This window comes from Pimephales promelas, chromosome 8 (assembly GCF_988280905.1).
Source record: "Pimephales promelas chromosome 8, fPimPro1.hap1.1, whole genome shotgun sequence".
NCBI lineage: Eukaryota > Metazoa > Chordata > Actinopteri > Cypriniformes > Leuciscidae > Pimephales > Pimephales promelas.
This window is the reverse complement of record NC_142776.1, coordinates 6,024,536-6,043,590: the sequence shown is the minus strand read 5'-3', so window position 1 is coordinate 6,043,590 and position 19,055 is coordinate 6,024,536. Positions and strand designations below refer to the sequence as shown.

The following is a 19,055-nucleotide window of genomic DNA, read 5'->3' as shown; positions in this document are numbered from 1 at the left end:
ATTGGGAGGCATCGCGGATCACGCATCAAGACTCTCTACTATCTGCAGCACGAGCACGTGTGACACCGGCACCGCTGGAATAATCAAGCTGAAACCGGTTCTTCGGCGTTGTTCTGGACTGGAGACCACGCAAACATTACGTAGGAGTTACGCAAACAACGCAGAACTTTCTTGCGCGAGCGTACAGCAGGTCTCCGCTGAGCAATGTGATATTGAAAACTTGTGTAACCCCCGCACGCCTGCTGTTTCAACTGCAGTTTAGCAGCCCTGTAACATGTTTTGATTGCTTGAAAGGAAATTACGCAGTTTTAGACATCGAAAAACAGTACAATTGAACGTAAGTTAAAGTTTGTTGATTATGTCTGATGGAGTGAACGGGGACTGTTAGCATTACCGGCTAACTGACAGAAATCAGCTGACGTGTGTTACATCACCATATTTCCAATATTTTCGTGTTTATTTTCAGTTTTGTATTTTACGAAGAAAACAGCATAGGAAACGTTGTTAGCCGTTGACGATTATTTGAAACGCGTTATGCTTGGTCAGAAGAATTAGCATTAGCTTTCACTCCGATCTGACTTCGTAGTTTGTTCTAATTTGACTTATTTCTGTGGTGTGCGACACATTTCTACATGTTTATGTAAGATTTCAGTTATGAAATTGTGGTTTCTGTGTCTAAATTCGTCGGCCATCTCCTTTGCACTGTTGACAGCTGTGTAGAGTGACATAAAGAGCGAGAATGATGAAGATCAGTCCTCATTCACTGTTTCTCTTCGGTCCTTAACAGACAGGTAAATATGAAATAGAACTTAGTTAAATCTGTGTGACGGCCTCTTATTTTATTTAGATGCATATTTGATTCTGTCTTGATTATGTGCTTGGTTTTCTGGTGGTTATTTAATTAATCAGGTTGGTATTGAATTAATTTCTCCTTCATGCAGTCTGGAATCTTAGCTTTGACGTGTAAGAAGACATCACGACGGCCATAGAAGAGATAAAAAGGAGGGAGTTAAGCTCTTCCTCTGTACAAGCTTCATCATCCTCCTCTTCATCCGCAATGGAGCTCGCCCTGGTGAGTTTGTGGTATTGCAGTGTGCTTTAATGTACATTTTTTTCTGTTGAAGTTAAATGTGACATGTTGAATGTCTGTAACCTGACAGTTGATTCAGCAGGCTTATTATTACATCAATGTCATGTTTTTCTAATATAATATACATTACAGATTGATTGCATTACATTCTATGTATTACATTCTATTCAGGAGAGAATAGTGGTTGATCAAAATGTTGTTTTTTAGGGCAGAGACAAGACAAGTTCAACATTTGATGCAATGATAACAAAAAAAAAAAACTGCCAACATTTCTGAAAAAGAAAAACACATTTATTTTACACAATATTAACTTAGAATTCACTGAAATATTTGAAAATATAACATCTGCATATTACATCGAGAAGGCAGTGGTATAGAAACTGATGCTAGCAGAAGAAACCTCTGATCAAGTCACCGGCTGATGCTGATGAACTCAAAATGTCCAAATAAGTGGTCTGACTGACATAGTTGTGTTTCAGTAGTACTGTAGATAAAAGCAATCCGTTTTTTTCCCCCTTATTTGTAATTGGAGGCCCGAGATAAGTGTGTGTATGTTATGATGGCACTGTTTTCCCAGCACATATGTCATTGTATATGCAACTGTCATATACAGATCTGAAGGTGCAATTCTTCTAAGCCTATGTTGGAATATTAGGATACATGCATCCAATAAATGACCCACATTTTGAGTCACATCCACACAAGCACACGCTAACGCATATATACATATGCCTTTGGCAACTGTATGACTCACGCTGTGCTGAAAGCACTTGATCCGGTGGAGAGGAACACAAACGAGGAGAGTGAAACCACGGATGTGCGTTTAGGTGTAAAGGGGTGAACGGCAGGCATGGAGGCTTGTGGATTAAGCCGCTGAATCTGCTGCTGCTGCTGCTGCTGGTGGGAGGGGGTTAAAGAGCGTTTTCTGGGTATTGTGTGTGAGAGGAGAGAGATGGACGCTTATTTTGTCATGTGCTGTTAACGGCAGCAGTAAGAGTGTGATAAAGAGAGATGCAGGAGAAAAAGGACCCTCAGCCCAAATCGGCCAGTAGCCTGGGAAAGGTAGGGCAGATTAGTCAGTGTCTCACTGTATGTTTCTCTAGTCAGTGTTTGTGTGTTTTTGTGGATCTCTGCGCAGCTGTGTGTACAATGCATCTTCCCATCACTCGTGTCTTGCTGTTTTCGTGCTTCTAAAATGAATCTCAGCACTCCGAATAGCCTGTCGGCAGAGCTCGAGTCTTCATGGGCAGATCAGTATGTGTGTGATGATGCTGACAGTGTCAGTGTGTGATTGTGCATCTGTGTTGGAAGTGAATTTATGTGTATTGCGTGGTCATGACATGCACAATTTTAAATCATTTTCATTTGCATACATGTACATGCAAATGACACTGTATTGTAAGGTATGGCGTCCATACCGGGCACCAAATGTATAATGGATATTCAGCGTGTGAGAATATCCTTTTATCTGGGGTGTCGGTGTTGGTCACTGTGGTATTTTAAGTATTCCTGCAGTTGATGGTGACTTTTGTGTTGATAAAATTGCAGTTTTTGTACCCAAGCTTGTTAAAGGGGACATAACATGAAAAAGGGTTTTCTAGTTATTTTGAAATAAAACTTTAACAGTGCAAAGCTCCATCCCTAGTACAAACAGTACATGAAAACCAAGCTATAAAAATATGTTGTTCATTATCAGGAATTAGAGCCCAACCGATAAAGGATTTTGAAGGCCGATACAAATATTTGTTTTAAAATCCGATATTCCGATATATCGGACAATATTTTTTTTAGAAATGCGCAACAAAACGTTAACAGATTTCCCTAAAATTAGTTATTTGTAGTTATGTTTAAGTTTTAACTAAAATAATAAGAAAATGCATTTTAAAAAGAAACTTGTTTCTTTTATTGTCGCAACAGAACACTGCCCTCTGGTGGATAAACTATACAACTCCAACACTCATGACTTGTTTGAAGCGTGTTTCTTCCGTTTTTATTTTAATGTTAAAATATTTATTGATTGGCCATTATAACTGCCGATACCGATAGTTTGGAAAATGCCTAATATCTGCCGATAATATCGGTCTGACGATATATCGGTCTGGCTCTATCAGGAATCCTCATGGTTATGATGACATCACAGCCATGAGAAAATTAGCATATGACCGCCTATATGAAATCCATTAATGTTTCCCCCCCTTGCAAATTCTGTTTTTTTTTTCTTATTTAATTTTAATGTATTAATTACATTTTAATAATCATAAGTAAAACGTGTAATCAATTGAATTGACAGTTTAAGGAATATTTTAAAGTGTAATGGTGAAATGAACATAGTAAAATTCCAAATTAAGTGTAAACAACAGTATATTTCATAACTTCAATACATTGTCATCATTTCAAGTTAAACCAAACCTTTACTTTGGTCTTTCGTAGTGAACATCTTTGAGTGTCTGTGTTGTTTTTGCCATACTTTTGAATAATTAATCCAAAAATTGCCAAATCCTGTGGGATACCATAAATCTGCATGTGTTTTCCACATGGCCCAAATCACAGGGCCCTATTTACATATGAATGCTTGCTTGGTATTCAGAAACTTGGTGCTCATTAAAGAACTACATTTTAAATTGTGTATATAACATCTTTAATTTTTAATTTGGTGAATATCAACTAACAAACATTATAAGTGGACTAAAAGGAAAATAAAATGGTGTAAGTGTTGAATATGGCCCCTTTAAAGTGCTTCCTGAATTATATTCTCTTAAACTGTTGTTTCATCATCTGATCTTTCTATTCATCTCGCAAATAATAATCGTCTCCTCTGCTGTCACCCCGTATTTTATATCCATCCATTCATACTCTTATCTAGCTTTGACCTTTTGTCTCCTCCTTCAGTCCTTGTTTTCTCAAATTCGGTCTTTCTGGGTTTGCTCTCTCAGGCTCATCCTGCCCTGAAGGCCTTCATGTGCGGCTCTCTCAGTGGCACCTGCTCCACCCTGCTGTTCCAGCCGTTGGATCTGGTGAAGACCAGACTGCAGACCCTGCAGAACCTGCACCCGGGGTGAGACGCCACTAACCGACAGGCCTGCTGATCGTGTCTATAACCCTGCGGTTATGCTGCTTAAAGTTTGTATCAGCGATTGTGGGTAGCGTCACTTCTGTTTGTGTTTGAAGCAACATCCCAAACAAAACAAGTTAGCTCGCCCCTCCCTCCCGTTTCGTGCATCATGAAAAAAACGATAATGCACGCGCATTTCTTAAAGCGACTTATTTTCAGATTGATGGTTTACCTTAATGATGGCTCATTCTGTGAACTGATACAACCTTTAATCTTAATTGTCTTAAACTTTGTGTCAGTGCTGGGTTTCATGACTTGATTGGCAGATAAGAAACATGTCCTGCACAGTAAAAATGCATAATCATTAGGGATGTTCCGATCAGGATTTTTGCTGCCGATACAGACTACAGATTTCTTGTCATCGTTCAAGCTGTATATGTACGCTCTCTGTTGACTCCTTACACCCTTACATCATTTCACATCTAAGGCCCCGTCCACACTACTGCGTTTTCGTTTAAAAACGGAGAATTAAAACGAATGCGATCTCCGTCCACACCAGCGTTTTATCTGCGTATTAGAAATGATTTCCGTCCACATTAAAACGACTGAAAACGCGGGTCACGTGAACATTCACCAACACTGGGCATGCGCGTGCCGGTGTAAACAGTGGTTGGCGAATCAGGGAAGGATACGTCATGACTGATGACACCCAATCATAGAGCCGAGCGTCAGCCTCTGCGTCAGCGTTTCTAAACTCCACCGTTTGGTCTTGTCCACAGTAAAACGCCCTCCGGAGTTTTAAAACGAAAAACGGAGCTGCAGCGTTTCTAAACTTCTCTGTTTTAGGTCTTCGTTTTCCCCGTTTTAGTCTGGACGGGAGGTGCAAACGTAGCAAAAGGTCTCTTCGTTTTTAAACGAAAACGCAGTAGTGTGGACGGGGCGTACTTTAAAGTAGTGGCTTACAACTCTACAAAAGATCTTCAAGATCTACGCATCATGTAATGTTGTGTGTGTAGGCTCGTTTGAATCGAAACACCCTGTTCTGAATAAAGACGATTTACGATGTTTTTTTTTGTCAGATCTTTTAACTGAATATCAGACTGGACGAAGTTTGAGATCAGCGACTCAGAAGCTACTCAAAATACCTAGGACACATCGAAATAAAAAAGGTGATCGTGCCTTTGCTGTAGAAGCGCCTAAACTTTGGAATAGTTTAGAGAACATATTAGAGACACCGCTACTGTGCAGGATTTTAAAAGACAACTTAAAGGGTTAGTTCACCCAAAAATGAAAATTCTGTCAGTATTTACTCACCCTCATGTTGTTTCAACCCCGTAAGACCTTCGTTCATCTTCGGAACACAAATTAAGATATTTAAGATATTAAGATCGCTCCTGCATACTAGTCCATAGGCTTCTTGAGGGAGTGACACTTGCTGGCCCCGAAAAGTCATTAAAGACATCGTTAAAATAGTCCAAGTGACTACAGTGGCTCAATCTTAAGTTTATCAAACGACGAGAACACTTTTGTGCGCAAAAAAACAACAAAAATAACGACTTTATTTCAACTATTCACTTCCTTCTCCATGAGCCTGTAAGTCAGTTAACGTAGTGTGATAGCGTAGAGCTACGTCACACGTAGGCTCACTATTGGCCGACACTGGTCGTGTGTGTGATGCGTGTGACGTACAATAACAGAAGCTTACGCTATTAAACTAGTAACCTGACTCGCGCAGCAGAGGGAGAAATAAACGAATAGTTGAAATAAAGTCGTTATTTTTGTTGTTTTTTTGCGCACAAAAGTTTTCTCGTCGTTTGATAAACTTAAGATTGAGCCACTGTAGTCACTTGGACTATTTTAACGATGTCTTTAATGACTTTTCGAGGACAGCAAGAGCCAGTCCCTGAAGAAGCCTATGGACTAGTATGCAGGAGCGATCTTAATATCTTAAATATCTTAATTTGTGTTCCGAAGATGAACGAAGGTCTTACGGGGTTGGAACAACATGAAGGTGAGTAAATACTGACAGAATTTTCATTTTTGGGTGAACTAACCATTTAAAACACATCTGTTTTCAATAGCTTTTAATCAGTGATCATTTTTTTTCAAACGTGTTGCTGCCTATGTCAGTGTTTCCCAACCCTGTTCCTGGCGGCACACCAACACTGCGCGTATTCTTTGTCTTCCTAATCAAACACACCTGATTCAACTCATCAGGCCACCCTTAAAAATATTCTTGTTTGCCGTAACCCGACCGACCCTGTCAATTTAGGGCCGACCCAATTTTTTTTTTTTTTCTCCTTTTAGTCCGACCGACTTGCCGGTTGTAACTTGCGTTCAGACCGACCGATTTTTTTTTTACTCTTCAAACGACTAATTCAAATTCAATAAAATAATATTAATTATATTTTAGTTAGTATTGTAAAAGTTGCTTGTGTCTACATAGCCTACAAACGTAGGCTACGTTCTTTCTTAAATAAAAACCCGTGGCATCATAGTCATCAGATTATGTTGGTTTAACGTTAAGCGTGTCACTATTTGGCTTGTACGTTCGCTCGTTTCAGTGTTCCCGCTTGGTATCCGGTATTAAAAGGGCAGCGGGGCTGAATATCAACCATTTCTATATATAATAAAAATATTAAACAATTTGTCTGTGATGCAATTTTGCTATTCGCAGTCCAGAAGAGAGAGCGATCTCTCACCCGGAGCCACAGCGCGCACAGCACGACAGCCCTGCTTAATGAGTGACAATGAGGACAAAACGTGGTTACACTTTAGATCTGGGATATTATTCTAATTGTATTTTAGATTTCCGCTTTCAAAGATTATAAAAAGAAGATATTTGAGATGAAACCATAACAGACGCATTCTGTCTAGCGCAACTTCCTTCCCTTCACAGCGTTGCGCTGTCATTTCTTCCTAAAACCCAAACATACAGTCAGAATCAGCACGATCGGTAATTGTTGTAAAATGCAGTCTGTACTGTTGCTAAACTGCGGACGCGTTCAATCATTAAAAGAGCTATTAAAAGCACAAAAGTCTGCGCAAAAGAAGTTGTTCACGACGCGCGCTCCGAAATGCACTAAAACGAGACAAGAAAAGTAGGCTATCGCCTCATTTTTGGCTTCATGTGTGCATCTAAACCATCAAATATACATAAAATATAAAATGACCTGCTCTGAGATTAATTTAAACACAGTTTATGTCTTAATTGGACATAAGTTTTTGGTAGAAAATGATGGTGCATTAGTCATCTATTACAGTAGAGTTCTGCATTCGGTCTTAAAGGGGCAGTAGTCTAATAAACGTGACGATTGAGCCAATGCAAATCAAACAACAAAAGGCAGATAAAAATCACTCACAGCTCTTGAACGAATAACTTAAACTTTAATAAGCATTAATCTAACTATGATAAACTATGCAGTGTCATTTTACATTTGATTACTAGCTAAATTAAATTTCTTTTCAGAGAGAGCGACAGACTTAACTGAAAAGTAGCAAATTTTAGACCTTCCTGAAATTAAAGCACTGTGTATATAGGCTAATTTGTATCTTTGTTTAATTGTATTCTTTGTTTGACCATGTGTTTGTACTTGTTTTTGCTGATCTCATGTATGCATAACAAATAGATATTTTATAAATTTTGTGACTAGCCTAAAATGTAACTGGTCGTATTTTGCATTAACACCTAGCGGTGGATGCACAGTTTGAAGACCCAGTCAGTGACGTCACAATATGCTTTTTTTTTTTAAATTCACGATCACCATCTCCAAAATTGTACCTTTTTTTTTTACACTGAATCTTGGAAAAAAAAATATAGACCTACCTACCGACCCTTTTTTAAAAAAAAATTGCTGTTACTGCAAACCAAAATATTTTTAAGGATGGCCTCAGCTCATAATCAAATGGGTTAATGAGCTGATAGGTTGAATAAGGTGTGTTTGATTAGGGAGACAAAGAATACGCGCAGTGTTTGTGTGCCGCCAGGAACAGGGTTGGGAAACACTGGCCTATGTGATGCTTATCTTTAAGATTAGAATTTTTCACCGTCTGTGTTATGTGTTACAATGTAAAGCACTTTGGTCAAATTGTGTTGTTTTTAAATGTGCTATATAAATAAAGTTGCTATTGCTATTGTTTACTAATGTAGCAAAGCACAGTGTTGCGGAGAAGCCTGTCTGTTCGGTTCGGTTCTTGAGATTGGCCACATTTAGGAACTACGGATCGTGTCATAGATTATCAGCCAATACCGATCTGTGGCAGATCGATTGGAGCATCCCCTTCTCTTGTCGTTCTGACAAGGGGTAATTAGCATGTCATAGATTATTACATAGATAATGATTTTAGACCTTGCAAGGGAAGCACGGTTATAGCAAATTTTGTCCCATACCAATAATTAATAATGTTTGTTAACGCATGCATAAAGTTGAACAAAAGGGATTGGGATATTTGCAATGCACATTGCAGCGCACTAAAAACATTACCAACCACATAGCAGTGTCCTAGCAACTCCATAGCAACGCACTAAAAACTAGTCAGAGCACTTTACCAACCGCATCCAACAGTGAGGTTTTAGCCTGTGTTTTTTGGTAAGATGCGTGTTGAGTGTTATTGTGTCTGTGTTTATATAACTGTGGCCTTTCTGTATGCTGCGTGGGAGTGTCATGTGCTCTATTATTAAACTGTCTGCCTCTCTCAGCTTTGCAGAGAATAACATGGTCCCCATGTCAAATTGTTTCAGATTTTTGGCTCCTTCTGTCTATTTTCACCCATCTTTGTCTCTCTGCCCGTGTCTGTTTTGATCATTTTTATTTCTTTGTCTCTCAGCGCTCCTAAAGTGGGGATGATTACAGTGTTTTTAAACGTGATCCGCACAGAGAAGCTGTTTGGCCTGTGGAAGGGGGTTTCACCGGTAAGTCTACAGTGTTGGCTGATTTCCTTTGGTCCACTCTCACTATTTGACTGGTGAGCAATACACTTACCCCTAGTTGCTCCAGAGGCGTGCGACTTCTGACATATATAGCAATTGTAATTCGCTTTGGATAAAAGCGTCTGCTAAATGAATAAATGTAAAGAGTAGACAGAGTGTGTTTTCATGGCAATCGTTTAGTGCTTGTCGAACACGACTAAATGAATTCAATGCTCACGTTTTCACTATGCAAACTGTTTGTCTTTTGCTATAAGCGAGTCTCTTTTGAACTTTACTAACCTAATGTGCGTGTGCCACTCAAACAATCAACTAAATCAGACTACATTACTGTCGGTGATCATTCAACATAAAAACATGGTTACAGTATCAAACCAATATGTCAGAGGTGAATATAGGCAGTTTCAAATGTGTTTTAGGTTCTTCTCATCATGTAAGAACATGTCATCACTTCGAGAGAAAATAAAATATATTACAGATGCTGAAAATGCTGTATGAACCATTTATGTTAAACATGAGTCTGGAAAATTATGGAAGTTTGAAATTAAAAATGAATATTATATGTATGTATTAGAAGTAGACATTCTTGGCACCGGTTTTGTTTTTATATGTCATTGAATAATTTTTTCTAATCAATGAAGACTCACTGTTTCTCTCTTGTGTCCTGCAGTCGTTCATGCGCTGTATCCCTGGTGTAGGGATCTACTTCAGCACTTTTTACTCACTGAAGCAGTATTACTTCGAGGATGGGTCTCCGAGCGCTGGGGAGGCGGTGTTGCTCGGGGGAGGGGCTCGTTGTGTGGCAGGCGTGGCCATGCTGCCCATCACAGTCATTAAGACTCGCTTTGAGGTGAGGACCATTACTGACACGCTGCATATACATTGAAATTGCATGTTTTCAGGTGTATCTGTGTGTTAATTCACCATTGCACGTTTTATTTCAGAGTGGGCGGTACAATTACGTGAGCGTAGCTGGAGCTCTTAAAAGTGTGTGTCAGAATGAAGGTCCCAGGGCTCTTTACTCCGGGCTCACGGCGACTCTGCTCAGAGATGCCCCGTTCTCTGGCATCTATGTCATGTTCTATAGCCAGGCCAAAAAGGCTTTACCACAGGGTATGACTCTGATCAAATGAAAATGATGTTGTTATTTGAGGATGTGGGATTGTTTAATAATGTCTGCTCTTTCTCATTCACTCAGAGATCAGCTCATCATCATTTGTCCCGCTGGTTAATTTTGGCTGTGGTGTGGTGGCTGGTATTTTGGCCTCTCTGGCCACTCAGCCAGCGGATGTGATTAAAACCCACATGCAAGTCAGCCCCGCATTGTATCGCAAGACCAGCGATGCTGTACGCCACGTTTATGCGGTAAGCATTGTGTGACTAGGGGTGGGCGATATGATCAAATTGTTATTTCAGGAGACAAGAAATTGTATATGTATCGTTATCTTATCTCATTTCTGTTATTTAAAATAAGAAAAATGAAGCAAATTAAAAACAATAGGACAAATGCAATATAACAAAAATATGAATTAAACAAATTATGTTTTTCAGGGGCAATAGGTTTATTTAACATGTAGTTAGAATTAGTACAGACATTTAGTATTCAAAAATGTAAAAATAGTCTTCACTCTATGAATTAAATATACATTTATTTCTACAGAGCTCTTTTTATTCTCATTTACAGTATGGATTTCATTAATCTGAAGTGTCAATAGTGCTATATTTATACACCACGATATAGCAAAATCTCTAACATGGTAACGATATATCGTCATACCGACCAGCCCTACATGTGAGCAAACATATTCATTGACCTTTGAAAATCTCTTCAAATATAAAGAAAAAGTCAGATACAAATTGGTGTTTTAAACACAGCATGAAATCAGTTCCCTAAAATACACTACCATTCAAAAGTATTATTATTAATGCTTTTATTTAGCAAGGATGCATTAAATCAGAAGTGTCTGTAAGGATTACTGAATAATGTGATGTACTCTGATGTTTTGACTGTTACAATAAAACAACAACTGAACAATAAAAAAAGTTGAATTATAAAAACAAGAAGTGTCTGTAAGGACTTTATATTGCTACAAAAAATTATATTTGAAAATAAAAGCTGTTCATTTTCTACTCATCAAAGAATCCTGTTAGCACGGTTTCCACAAAAATATTAAGCAGCACCGTTTTCAACATTGATAAAAATCAGAAATGTTTCTTGAGCAGCAAATCAGCACATTAGAATGATTTCTGAAAGATCATGTGACACTGAAATTACATCACAGGACATAAATAAATTATATATTTAAATAGGAAATGGTCATTTTAAATTGTATTTCACATTTATCAAATGAATGCAGCCGTGGTGTCTTCTAAAATAGAAAAATGCAACTGAAACATAGTATGAAATCATAACAAGTTTCCAACTTTCATTATCTAGTCAAATCTTCATTGATAAACGTAAGTCCCACCCAACATTATTTCCTTGACTTTGTCGCATTACAGAATGTGTTCTGAATGTTGTTTTGTGTTTTTACAAGTCACGGGTTTGTTAAAGTAACCTCCCTTTCATTCTTTTCTCTGTTGTTTTAGAAGCATGGCTTGAGCGGGTTCTTTCGGGGGGCGGTTCCTCGTTCTCTGAGGAGAACCCTGATGGCTGCCATGGCCTGGACTGTGTACGAGCAGCTGATGGCACACATGGGCCTGAAGTCCTAAAGACACCTGACGCACTTTTTTTTTGTAGACTTTTCAAACACTGGCAAAAGAGGTCGTTCTGTCATCCTCGAAGAGTTGATCAAATTGAAAGCAGCTAGTGTTGGCTGAGGTACCGGTAATAGAAGGGTTGTGTGTATGTGTATGTGTTTGTGTTTTAAGTGTAGTGAGTCTTTACCCCATGACACCTCTGACAGTGACATTCCTAAATTGCCACATTGTGAGTTTGTCTGCCTTGTTGATGCCTGCGCACTGAAGAATACCAATGACTGCAAAATCACAAGAAATCACTCCTCACGAGAAAATAAATCCTCCTCACTAAGCCTAGGCCACTTTTAGTCGAGGATGAGGCAAGCGGGTGTCCGAGACGTGTTGACCAAATGTTTCAGCGCTCCGACAATCAGACCGAATTACTCTAGAGCAACTGAGAAACTGAACTGACAACACATGACCGTCTCCTCAACAGACTCCGTTCCGATTAATAATTGCACGTCTATATGCGATGATTTGTGCTGTTCTACTGATCTCCTGTGTTATATGACTGGATGGATTTATCAGTGCATTTCAGTACACTGGGTCCTTTATTTTCTTGTACACTCACTGCTGGGCACAGACAAAGCCAGGATTTGGATTGAATGAGACTTAAGATTTAGACCTGGAGAAATACTTAATATTTAAGATGGAAACAAGGATAGTTCCTGAGAAAATGATATTTGAAGTGGGAAGGCAGTGAGAAATGATCATACTTAATTTATTGTGTTTGCAAATGTGTTGTCGGACGATTTTAATTGACGTTTTGTTGTATTGAGGTATTGTGTAATAACTGCTGTAAGATGCCATGGTATCATCAGTGTGAACACAACTTATAATGTTAATTCCACATGATCCTTTGGGTGAATTTTAGGAAATCTGCCACAAACATGTCTAGGTGGTTGTTCACCCTTAACAAAAGGGAGAAGCAATAAAAAGTTTAAAGAAAATGAAGCTTGTTAGAACTATTAGGATTTTTTGTTGGTACTGTGACATTATTTTCATTGCAATTTGGCACATTTTCTTCCCAAATTATCACTTATGTGATTTTTTTTTTTTAAACAATATCTATTAAATTATATTACTGTATATTCTTATTTTGTACACCATGGTGGTCATTGTTGTACTGCCGTTTTTTTTTTTTTTTTTTAATCCTCCAAATTTTAAATAATCATATTACAGTACTTTTAGTCTAAAACCTTTGGGAATTTAGAAAATTTCGATTTTTTTTATTTTATTTATTTTTTTAAAAAATTTTAACATGCAGGGATGCATTACAATAGTGAGATTTGGGGGAAATGGGCTTAATTGTCATGTAAATAATGTAACAAGGCAAAAATCTGTATGTATTTAAATAAATTAATTTCTTTAAGATAAATATATCATAATTTTTTCCTTAAACTTTTGGGGGTAAACATCACCTGGACACATTTTCTTAAAATTTACCTCACACGCGTATGGGTTTCTCATTCTCTCCAACGTTCTGTCTTGGTGATGGTGGTACTACTTTGTCACTTGTCATTTAATGTACTTTGAGGGTTCAAGTTTGACCATTTAAATTCAGGAATTTGATGTACTTAATCATAATTTCATGTAGTTGGCTGAATTCAATTCCGTTAACTAATTGTTTTGAATTGTCTTGATTGGCTTCTGCCTTACAAAGCAAGCTTATTTACTGCAGAATGCATTATATGAAGTTTGAAGACTCATACACTAGTTTTATATCAGATAAGATGGTTTATAAGTTTTGATTATACGTGCATAGTTTGATACATTAAGTAAAGTTGGCTCCATTCCCCAAACTGAATCGTGTTGCTATGTAAGCCATTGTGCTTTCTGCTGTGCTGTGGATCCTTCACACAATCAGTATTGTCTTTTCAGCATTATTGTTGATATTTTGTCTTTGTGTGAGAATTTTTGCACATGCAAATGTCGTGCCTATGTTAATATGTGAATAAATCTACCCTGTTTTATAAATAGTGGTGAATGTTTGATTTATGCTTCTAGTTCTGTAACCTACACTACATTGTCAGCTTTAACACAGAGTACTGAAGATGCATTTCAAATCATTGATGCTGTTTTTGGTCTTTTTGCTTTATTAATAGACGGTACAGAATAATGGTCTAGTCTAGTAAGGTAGCACAAAGAGGCCTTGCATCACTGTTATGCTGTGCTGGGTGCTAGTGATGGCACAAAAACTGACAGTCAGATAGCCATCAGTGTCCCCAGACATCCAGCCAGACAGAATAAATGGGGTCAGCATTAAAGGACACAAGGGACTGAATCACTGCAGTGACACTAATCAAAAGGGGAGCAGTAACTATAACTCAAAGACCAGGCTACATCAGTTCCTTGAGTTATGTGAGACTCTTGTCAGCTTATATTTACAGCTAGGATCTCTAAGAAAATAATAATGATACCTCTAATGTCCCTCATAATAAAACCATAGGACAGGCCGCTTGGGATTCATTTATACGTCCTCACGAGGAAACGAACATGGGGTCCGCTCACATGTAATATGCTCCTCCAGTAGGGGGTAGTATGTTGATGTCTCGGTTAGACAGGAGAAATGCAGAGAGCAAGAAACCCCCCTAATATGATTGGTGGCCACCCGAGTATATATACCACGTCATTTCCTCTTCCCGCCCTCTTTTCGCCGTGAGGTGCAGAACTCCATACGGCGTTGTCTCGTGGTGAGCAAAAATATGTAATTTTGACGAGTTTTAAACGTCTATTTGAGTCAGACTTTTGAAAAATAAAGCTATTAATTGTTAATGTTTATCAGTTGTCATGTTAAAGGTGAAGTCTGGGCCATTTCGCTTAAAATATGTAGGCCTTAACCGCGGCGTGTGATCTCGCTCAAGGAAACGCGTGTACGGCTACGTGAGCGAAGCGCGCGCGGTGGTCAATCGGGATAAATGAACACTAGAATAATTTGAGTAACATTCAGTCTCTACATAGTGTTTATTTTCTATTTTAATTAATTGTTAGATTAAGTTTCACATTTAATCGACTTGGCGAGTGTATTGTAGCATCTCACGTGCTTCTAATGATAATGCACGATCGGTCTTCAAGCTGTAAGTAAACATCACGTCGCACACCGTTAAAGCCTGGCACTGATGTCGGTGTTTGGGTGTCGGAAGTGTGCTAAAGTGATCAAGCTGGGTTTTCGCTAACACCATGAGGGCTGATGAGCCCTATGACTGGGGTTTGATAGTGACCAGAGCTACATTCATCCCAATCCATGTTAGGAATACTCCACTTATCTATAACTTCTCGACTAAACTTTGTTCCTGTATTTTCTCCCAGCTCTCCCACTAAACTCGTTACACAGGGAAAGTGGTCACGATGTCCGGAGGTCTGGATGTCCTTCAAATGAAGGAGGAGGATGTGCTGAAGTTCCTGGCCGCAGGAACCCATCTGGGAGGAACCAACCTGGACTTCCAGATGGAGCACTACGTCTACAAGAGAAAGAGTGACGGTAAGAAGCACATGAAGAGTAGAATATGGTTTAGAGATGCCTTACAGGTGTTATCAATCTTTAACTATAACTTAGTTGATCTTTTGATGGAATAAGTTGCATGTTTCCTCATGAGCAGCATCTCACATTGGTTTAAATCTGTAAACATCACGCACGCCATTAAAGCCTGGCACTGATGTCGGTGTTTGGGTGTCGGAAGTGTGCTAAAGTGATCAAGCTGGGTTTTCGCTAACACCATGAGGGCTGATGAGCCCTATGACTGGGGTTTGATAGTGGCCAAAGCTACATTCATCCAAATTGGTAACGTTATATCAATAAATTACAACCGTTTTAGTAGTAATGCTTCCGTCTTAATTTATAGTTTAAAATAGGGCTGGGCGATATGGCCAAAAAATCATATCTCGATATTTTTTGGTCAAATGGCGATATACGATATATATCTCGGTACTTTCTACGTTTTCTATTTAGATGAAGAAAATCTTTATATTAAAAAAAAAAAATATATATATATATATATACAGTATATTCACATTCGGCCCAATGATATCCTACAAACAATGTTGATATTGAAGGATATGGAAACAAATATAATATAGGCTATGCAATATATTATGTGCAAAAAGCTTTTGTTTTTATATTGACTAAAAGCTAAACTAAAAATGAAAATAAAAACAAAAGCACAAACTAATTATATTAGCCTGCATTTGATTACCCCATTATAATCACTTTCATTAAAAATATATACTTGTAGGTTTAAAATTCCACATATGGCACATTTATTTTCTCCAACAACAAATATTTTAGCAATATGTTTATTTTAGTCAGAATTATTGCGTACTACGTAGTACTATTCACGCGCATGCGCGCGCCGGCGCTCGTTCAAGGAAGCATGAATTTTAGCGGAGATTCACTTGCAGAAGCTCGTCCTCTTCTGACATGGACATATTTGTTGTGAAATGGACATATTTGCTTTACTTTCTAACATTTACAGATGGAGAATATGTGAAATGTAAGTTGAGCACTGAGGAAAGCACCACATCTCAAACACATTAAACAGCGCAAGTATATCTGTCAGTCCGCAACAATGTCTGTCAGAGCATTTGACAGGGCGGCAAGCTGCCTTAAACTTGTTAACTATATCAAAGTGATTTTGACGCAATTATTATAAGCTTGTGTCATGTTTAGGACAAATTGTACTACGTAGCCTAGCTACTTTCACTGCAGCAGCTCACACTGCAACCTCCGCTATTTTTCAGATGTGCTCATATCAAACTACTGTATCGATATAAATGGTATTGCCTCATTCCATATCGTTTCAAAAAATATAAGATACATCGTACATATTCGATATATCGCCCAGCCCTAGTTTAAAACAACAATCAACATAAAACAAAAAAAAAGTGAATCTCCATGTGACCAGTAACTGACATCATAGAAGAGTGAATCTTGCTAAAATATGGAAATATTAACTTAATCTCAGGGCCTTCTTTAGAAAATATTATTTCAGAAGTGTTCAGATTTGGCTACCCTTGCTATAACTGATCACAGTTTTGCATTTCTGCAGGCGTGTATATCATCAACCTTAAAAAGACCTGGGAGAAACTGCTGTTGGCTGCCCGTGCTATTGTTGCCATTGAAAATCCAGCTGACGTCTGCGTTATCTCCTCCAGAAACACTGGCCAGGTAATTGGCAAACTCAGTGACCAGACATTGTCAACAGTGTTTTTCTTAAAAAATTTAGACGGGCACACTATTAAAACCTGGCACTGTTGTCAGTGTTCGGGTGTCGGAAGTGTGCTAGAGTGATTTGGCCGGGATTTCGCTAACACCATGAGGGCTTTTACCCTATGAATGGAGTTTGATAGTAACCTGAGCCACAATGTTTTTACTGGATGTATATTGTGTACATGACTCTTGAGGATTTTAGTGTTGATTGTCACTGCTCTTCCCTGTCAGAGAGCTGTGCTCAAGTTTGCCTCTGCCACTGGCGCGACCACCTTCGCTGGTCGTTTCACTCCTGGAACCTTCACCAATCAGATTCAGGCTGCTTTCAGGGAGCCCCGCCTCCTGATCGTGACTGATCCTCGCGCTGACCACCAGCCGCTGACTGAAGCCTCTTACGTCAACATCCCAACCATTGCCCTCTGCAACACAGACTCCCCTCTGAGATACGTCGACATCGCCATCCCATGCAACAACAAAGTATGAATGAGAAACTTCACTGTTAATATACATACTATGTTTGTTTTGTGTGAAGCTTAAACCGCAGAGCATTGTGCCAGCAACGCCAAGGTCATGGGTTAGATTACCAGGGGAATCCTATCGCACATTATAGATCTTATTGTGAATACTTCATTCAGGGTTCAATTCCCAAGCAAAGCAAGAGCTGGAAAGTGTACCCCAAATACAAAGCGATTCGCTCTTGTGTTTTAGGGACCCCACTCTGTGGGTTTGATGTGGTGGATGTTGGCCAGAGAGGTGCTGAGAATGAGGGGCACCATCTCCAGGGAGCACCCATGGGAGGTCATGCCTGATCTGTACTTCTACAGAGATCCTGAAGAGGTATGATATGCTAATTCTTCTGAACTAAACATTTAAGACAAAATATATATATTACAACATGATCTTTACTCTAAAATTTGTCTTTCAAATTTGAAATTGATCACCTGGCTAAATATCCTGGCACAGGGACACTGAAGATTGTTGTGCACTTGGAATATAACTTTTTTTATATATACCAGATGGTTAATAAAGAGAATGTTACTTGAACCATTGTAGTTGCGTTTGTAAGTTGACTTGTTAAACATTGCATTAAACAATTTTTTTTTTTTTTTGCGCTATATTGCCCAGCCCTCTTGAATCTGTCATCTAATAGCCTATGAAACTAATATGGCAAATTGAAATGCATCCAACCAATATTCAGAATCAGTTCAAGTGTGGCTTTATAACATGTTTACTATTAAAAATGTGCTAATTGTGATTGATTTTGCTCCACCTCTAGATTGAGAAGGAAGAACAGGCTGCTGCTGAGAAGGCTGTTGGTAAGGAGGAGTTCCAGGGTGAATGGACCGCTCCAGTGCCCGACTTCAACCAGCCCGAGGTTGCTGACTGGTCTGAAGGTGTTCCAGTTCCATCTGTGCCCATCCAGCAGTTCCCAGCTGGCATTGAGGGTAAGATGCCTTTTATCTTCATTTCCCCACATATTATAGTTAACTGGACATTTTTAGGAGAACAAAAGTGTTACGGTAATTCTATTTTATCTGAAAATAAATTCATAATGCAATGAAAAATGACTGAACTATAATCAACTTTTCTTGACTTCAGCTCCTGCCAAACCAGCACCAGCTGAGGTGTTTGCAGGTAAGCAACGTTTCCCTTTTTTGATCAATTTGACAGCATAGACCGCACAATGTGGAAGATTAAGGTGTCTATGTAACATCTGGGTTAACTTTGAATGGCTCTCTCTATTCAACAGAGGACTGGAGTGCTCAGCCTGCCACTGAGGATTGGTCTGCTGCCCCCACCGCTCAGGCTGGAGACTGGGGTGGCACCACTGCAGACTGGTCTTAAGAAGCATTAACCTAGTGTGATGCTTGTGAATCAATAAATTTGATAAGTTTAAAATATTGCTTCTGATGTTTTCTGAATAAGAAGTTAGGACTAAAAGCGGTGTTTTACCAAGTCCACTTTTTCATTTACATCAGTAATTATAAAAATCAGAATCTAGATAGACATGCTTTAAGTCTTGTCAAATGATGGCTTAATA

General features: G+C 38.8%; 2 protein-coding genes and 3 non-coding genes across 8 annotated transcripts; all 5 read left to right on the top strand.

Moving 5' to 3' along the window:
• The first annotated feature begins 7 nt into the window (after positions 1–7).
• Positions 8–13,785, top strand: slc25a38b (solute carrier family 25 member 38b). 4 transcript variants are annotated; one of them, XM_039663845.2, is made up of 10 exons: positions 8–140; positions 713–791; positions 942–1,072; positions 2,079–2,152; positions 4,024–4,145; positions 8,970–9,054; positions 9,740–9,919; positions 10,014–10,182; positions 10,268–10,434; positions 11,659–13,785. In XM_039663845.2, the coding sequence occupies exons 4-10, from the start codon at positions 2,102–2,104 to the stop codon at positions 11,779–11,781; spliced, it is 897 nt and encodes a 298-aa protein (XP_039519779.2). In that variant the 5' UTR covers positions 8–140; positions 713–791; positions 942–1,072; positions 2,079–2,101; the 3' UTR covers positions 11,782–13,785. The 4 variants fall into 4 exon arrangements, with proteins under 4 accessions (XP_039519779.2, XP_039519777.2, XP_039519781.2 ...); XM_039663843.2 differs by lacking the exon at positions 8–140 and adding an exon at positions 152–337; XM_039663847.2 differs by lacking the exons at positions 8–140; positions 2,079–2,152 and adding an exon at positions 153–337.
• A 589-nt stretch (positions 13,786–14,374) lies between these two features.
• rpsa (ribosomal protein SA) lies at positions 14,375–18,913 on the top strand. The gene is made up of 8 exons (XM_039663842.2): positions 14,375–14,501; positions 15,118–15,289; positions 16,854–16,972; positions 17,246–17,491; positions 17,723–17,851; positions 18,291–18,459; positions 18,614–18,649; positions 18,765–18,913. The coding sequence occupies exons 2-8, from the start codon at positions 15,157–15,159 to the stop codon at positions 18,857–18,859; spliced, it is 927 nt and encodes a 308-aa protein (XP_039519776.1). The 5' UTR covers positions 14,375–14,501; positions 15,118–15,156; the 3' UTR covers positions 18,860–18,913.
• LOC120473817 (small nucleolar RNA SNORA62/SNORA6 family) lies at positions 14,901–15,042 on the top strand. Its single transcript, XR_005621670.1, has one exon. It is a non-coding gene; the product is annotated as a small nucleolar RNA SNORA62/SNORA6 family (small nucleolar RNA).
• LOC120473819 (small nucleolar RNA SNORA62/SNORA6 family) lies at positions 15,438–15,579 on the top strand. The gene has a single exon (XR_005621671.1). It is a non-coding gene; the product is annotated as a small nucleolar RNA SNORA62/SNORA6 family (small nucleolar RNA).
• On the top strand, positions 17,032–17,171 carry LOC120473816 (small nucleolar RNA SNORA62/SNORA6 family). The gene has a single exon (XR_005621669.1). It is a non-coding gene; the product is annotated as a small nucleolar RNA SNORA62/SNORA6 family (small nucleolar RNA).
• Positions 18,914–19,055: the final 142 nt, after the last annotated feature.

Coding starts and splice junctions, on each gene's coding strand:
- rpsa (XM_039663842.2), top strand. CDS start 15,157: ATGTCCGGAGGTCTGGATGTCCTTCAAATGAAGGAGGAGGATGTGCTG. Junction 15,290..16,853: donor CTACAAGAGAAAGAGTGACG/GTAAGAAGCACA, acceptor GCATTTCTGCAG/GCGTGTATATCATCAACCTT. Junction 18,460..18,613: donor GTTCCCAGCTGGCATTGAGG/GTAAGATGCCTT, acceptor TCTTGACTTCAG/CTCCTGCCAAACCAGCACCA.
- slc25a38b (XM_039663845.2), top strand. CDS start 2,102: ATGCAGGAGAAAAAGGACCCTCAGCCCAAATCGGCCAGTAGCCTGGGA. Junction 9,920..10,013: donor TCATTAAGACTCGCTTTGAG/GTGAGGACCATT, acceptor GTTTTATTTCAG/AGTGGGCGGTACAATTACGT. Junction 10,183..10,267: donor CAAAAAGGCTTTACCACAGG/GTATGACTCTGA, acceptor TCATTCACTCAG/AGATCAGCTCATCATCATTT.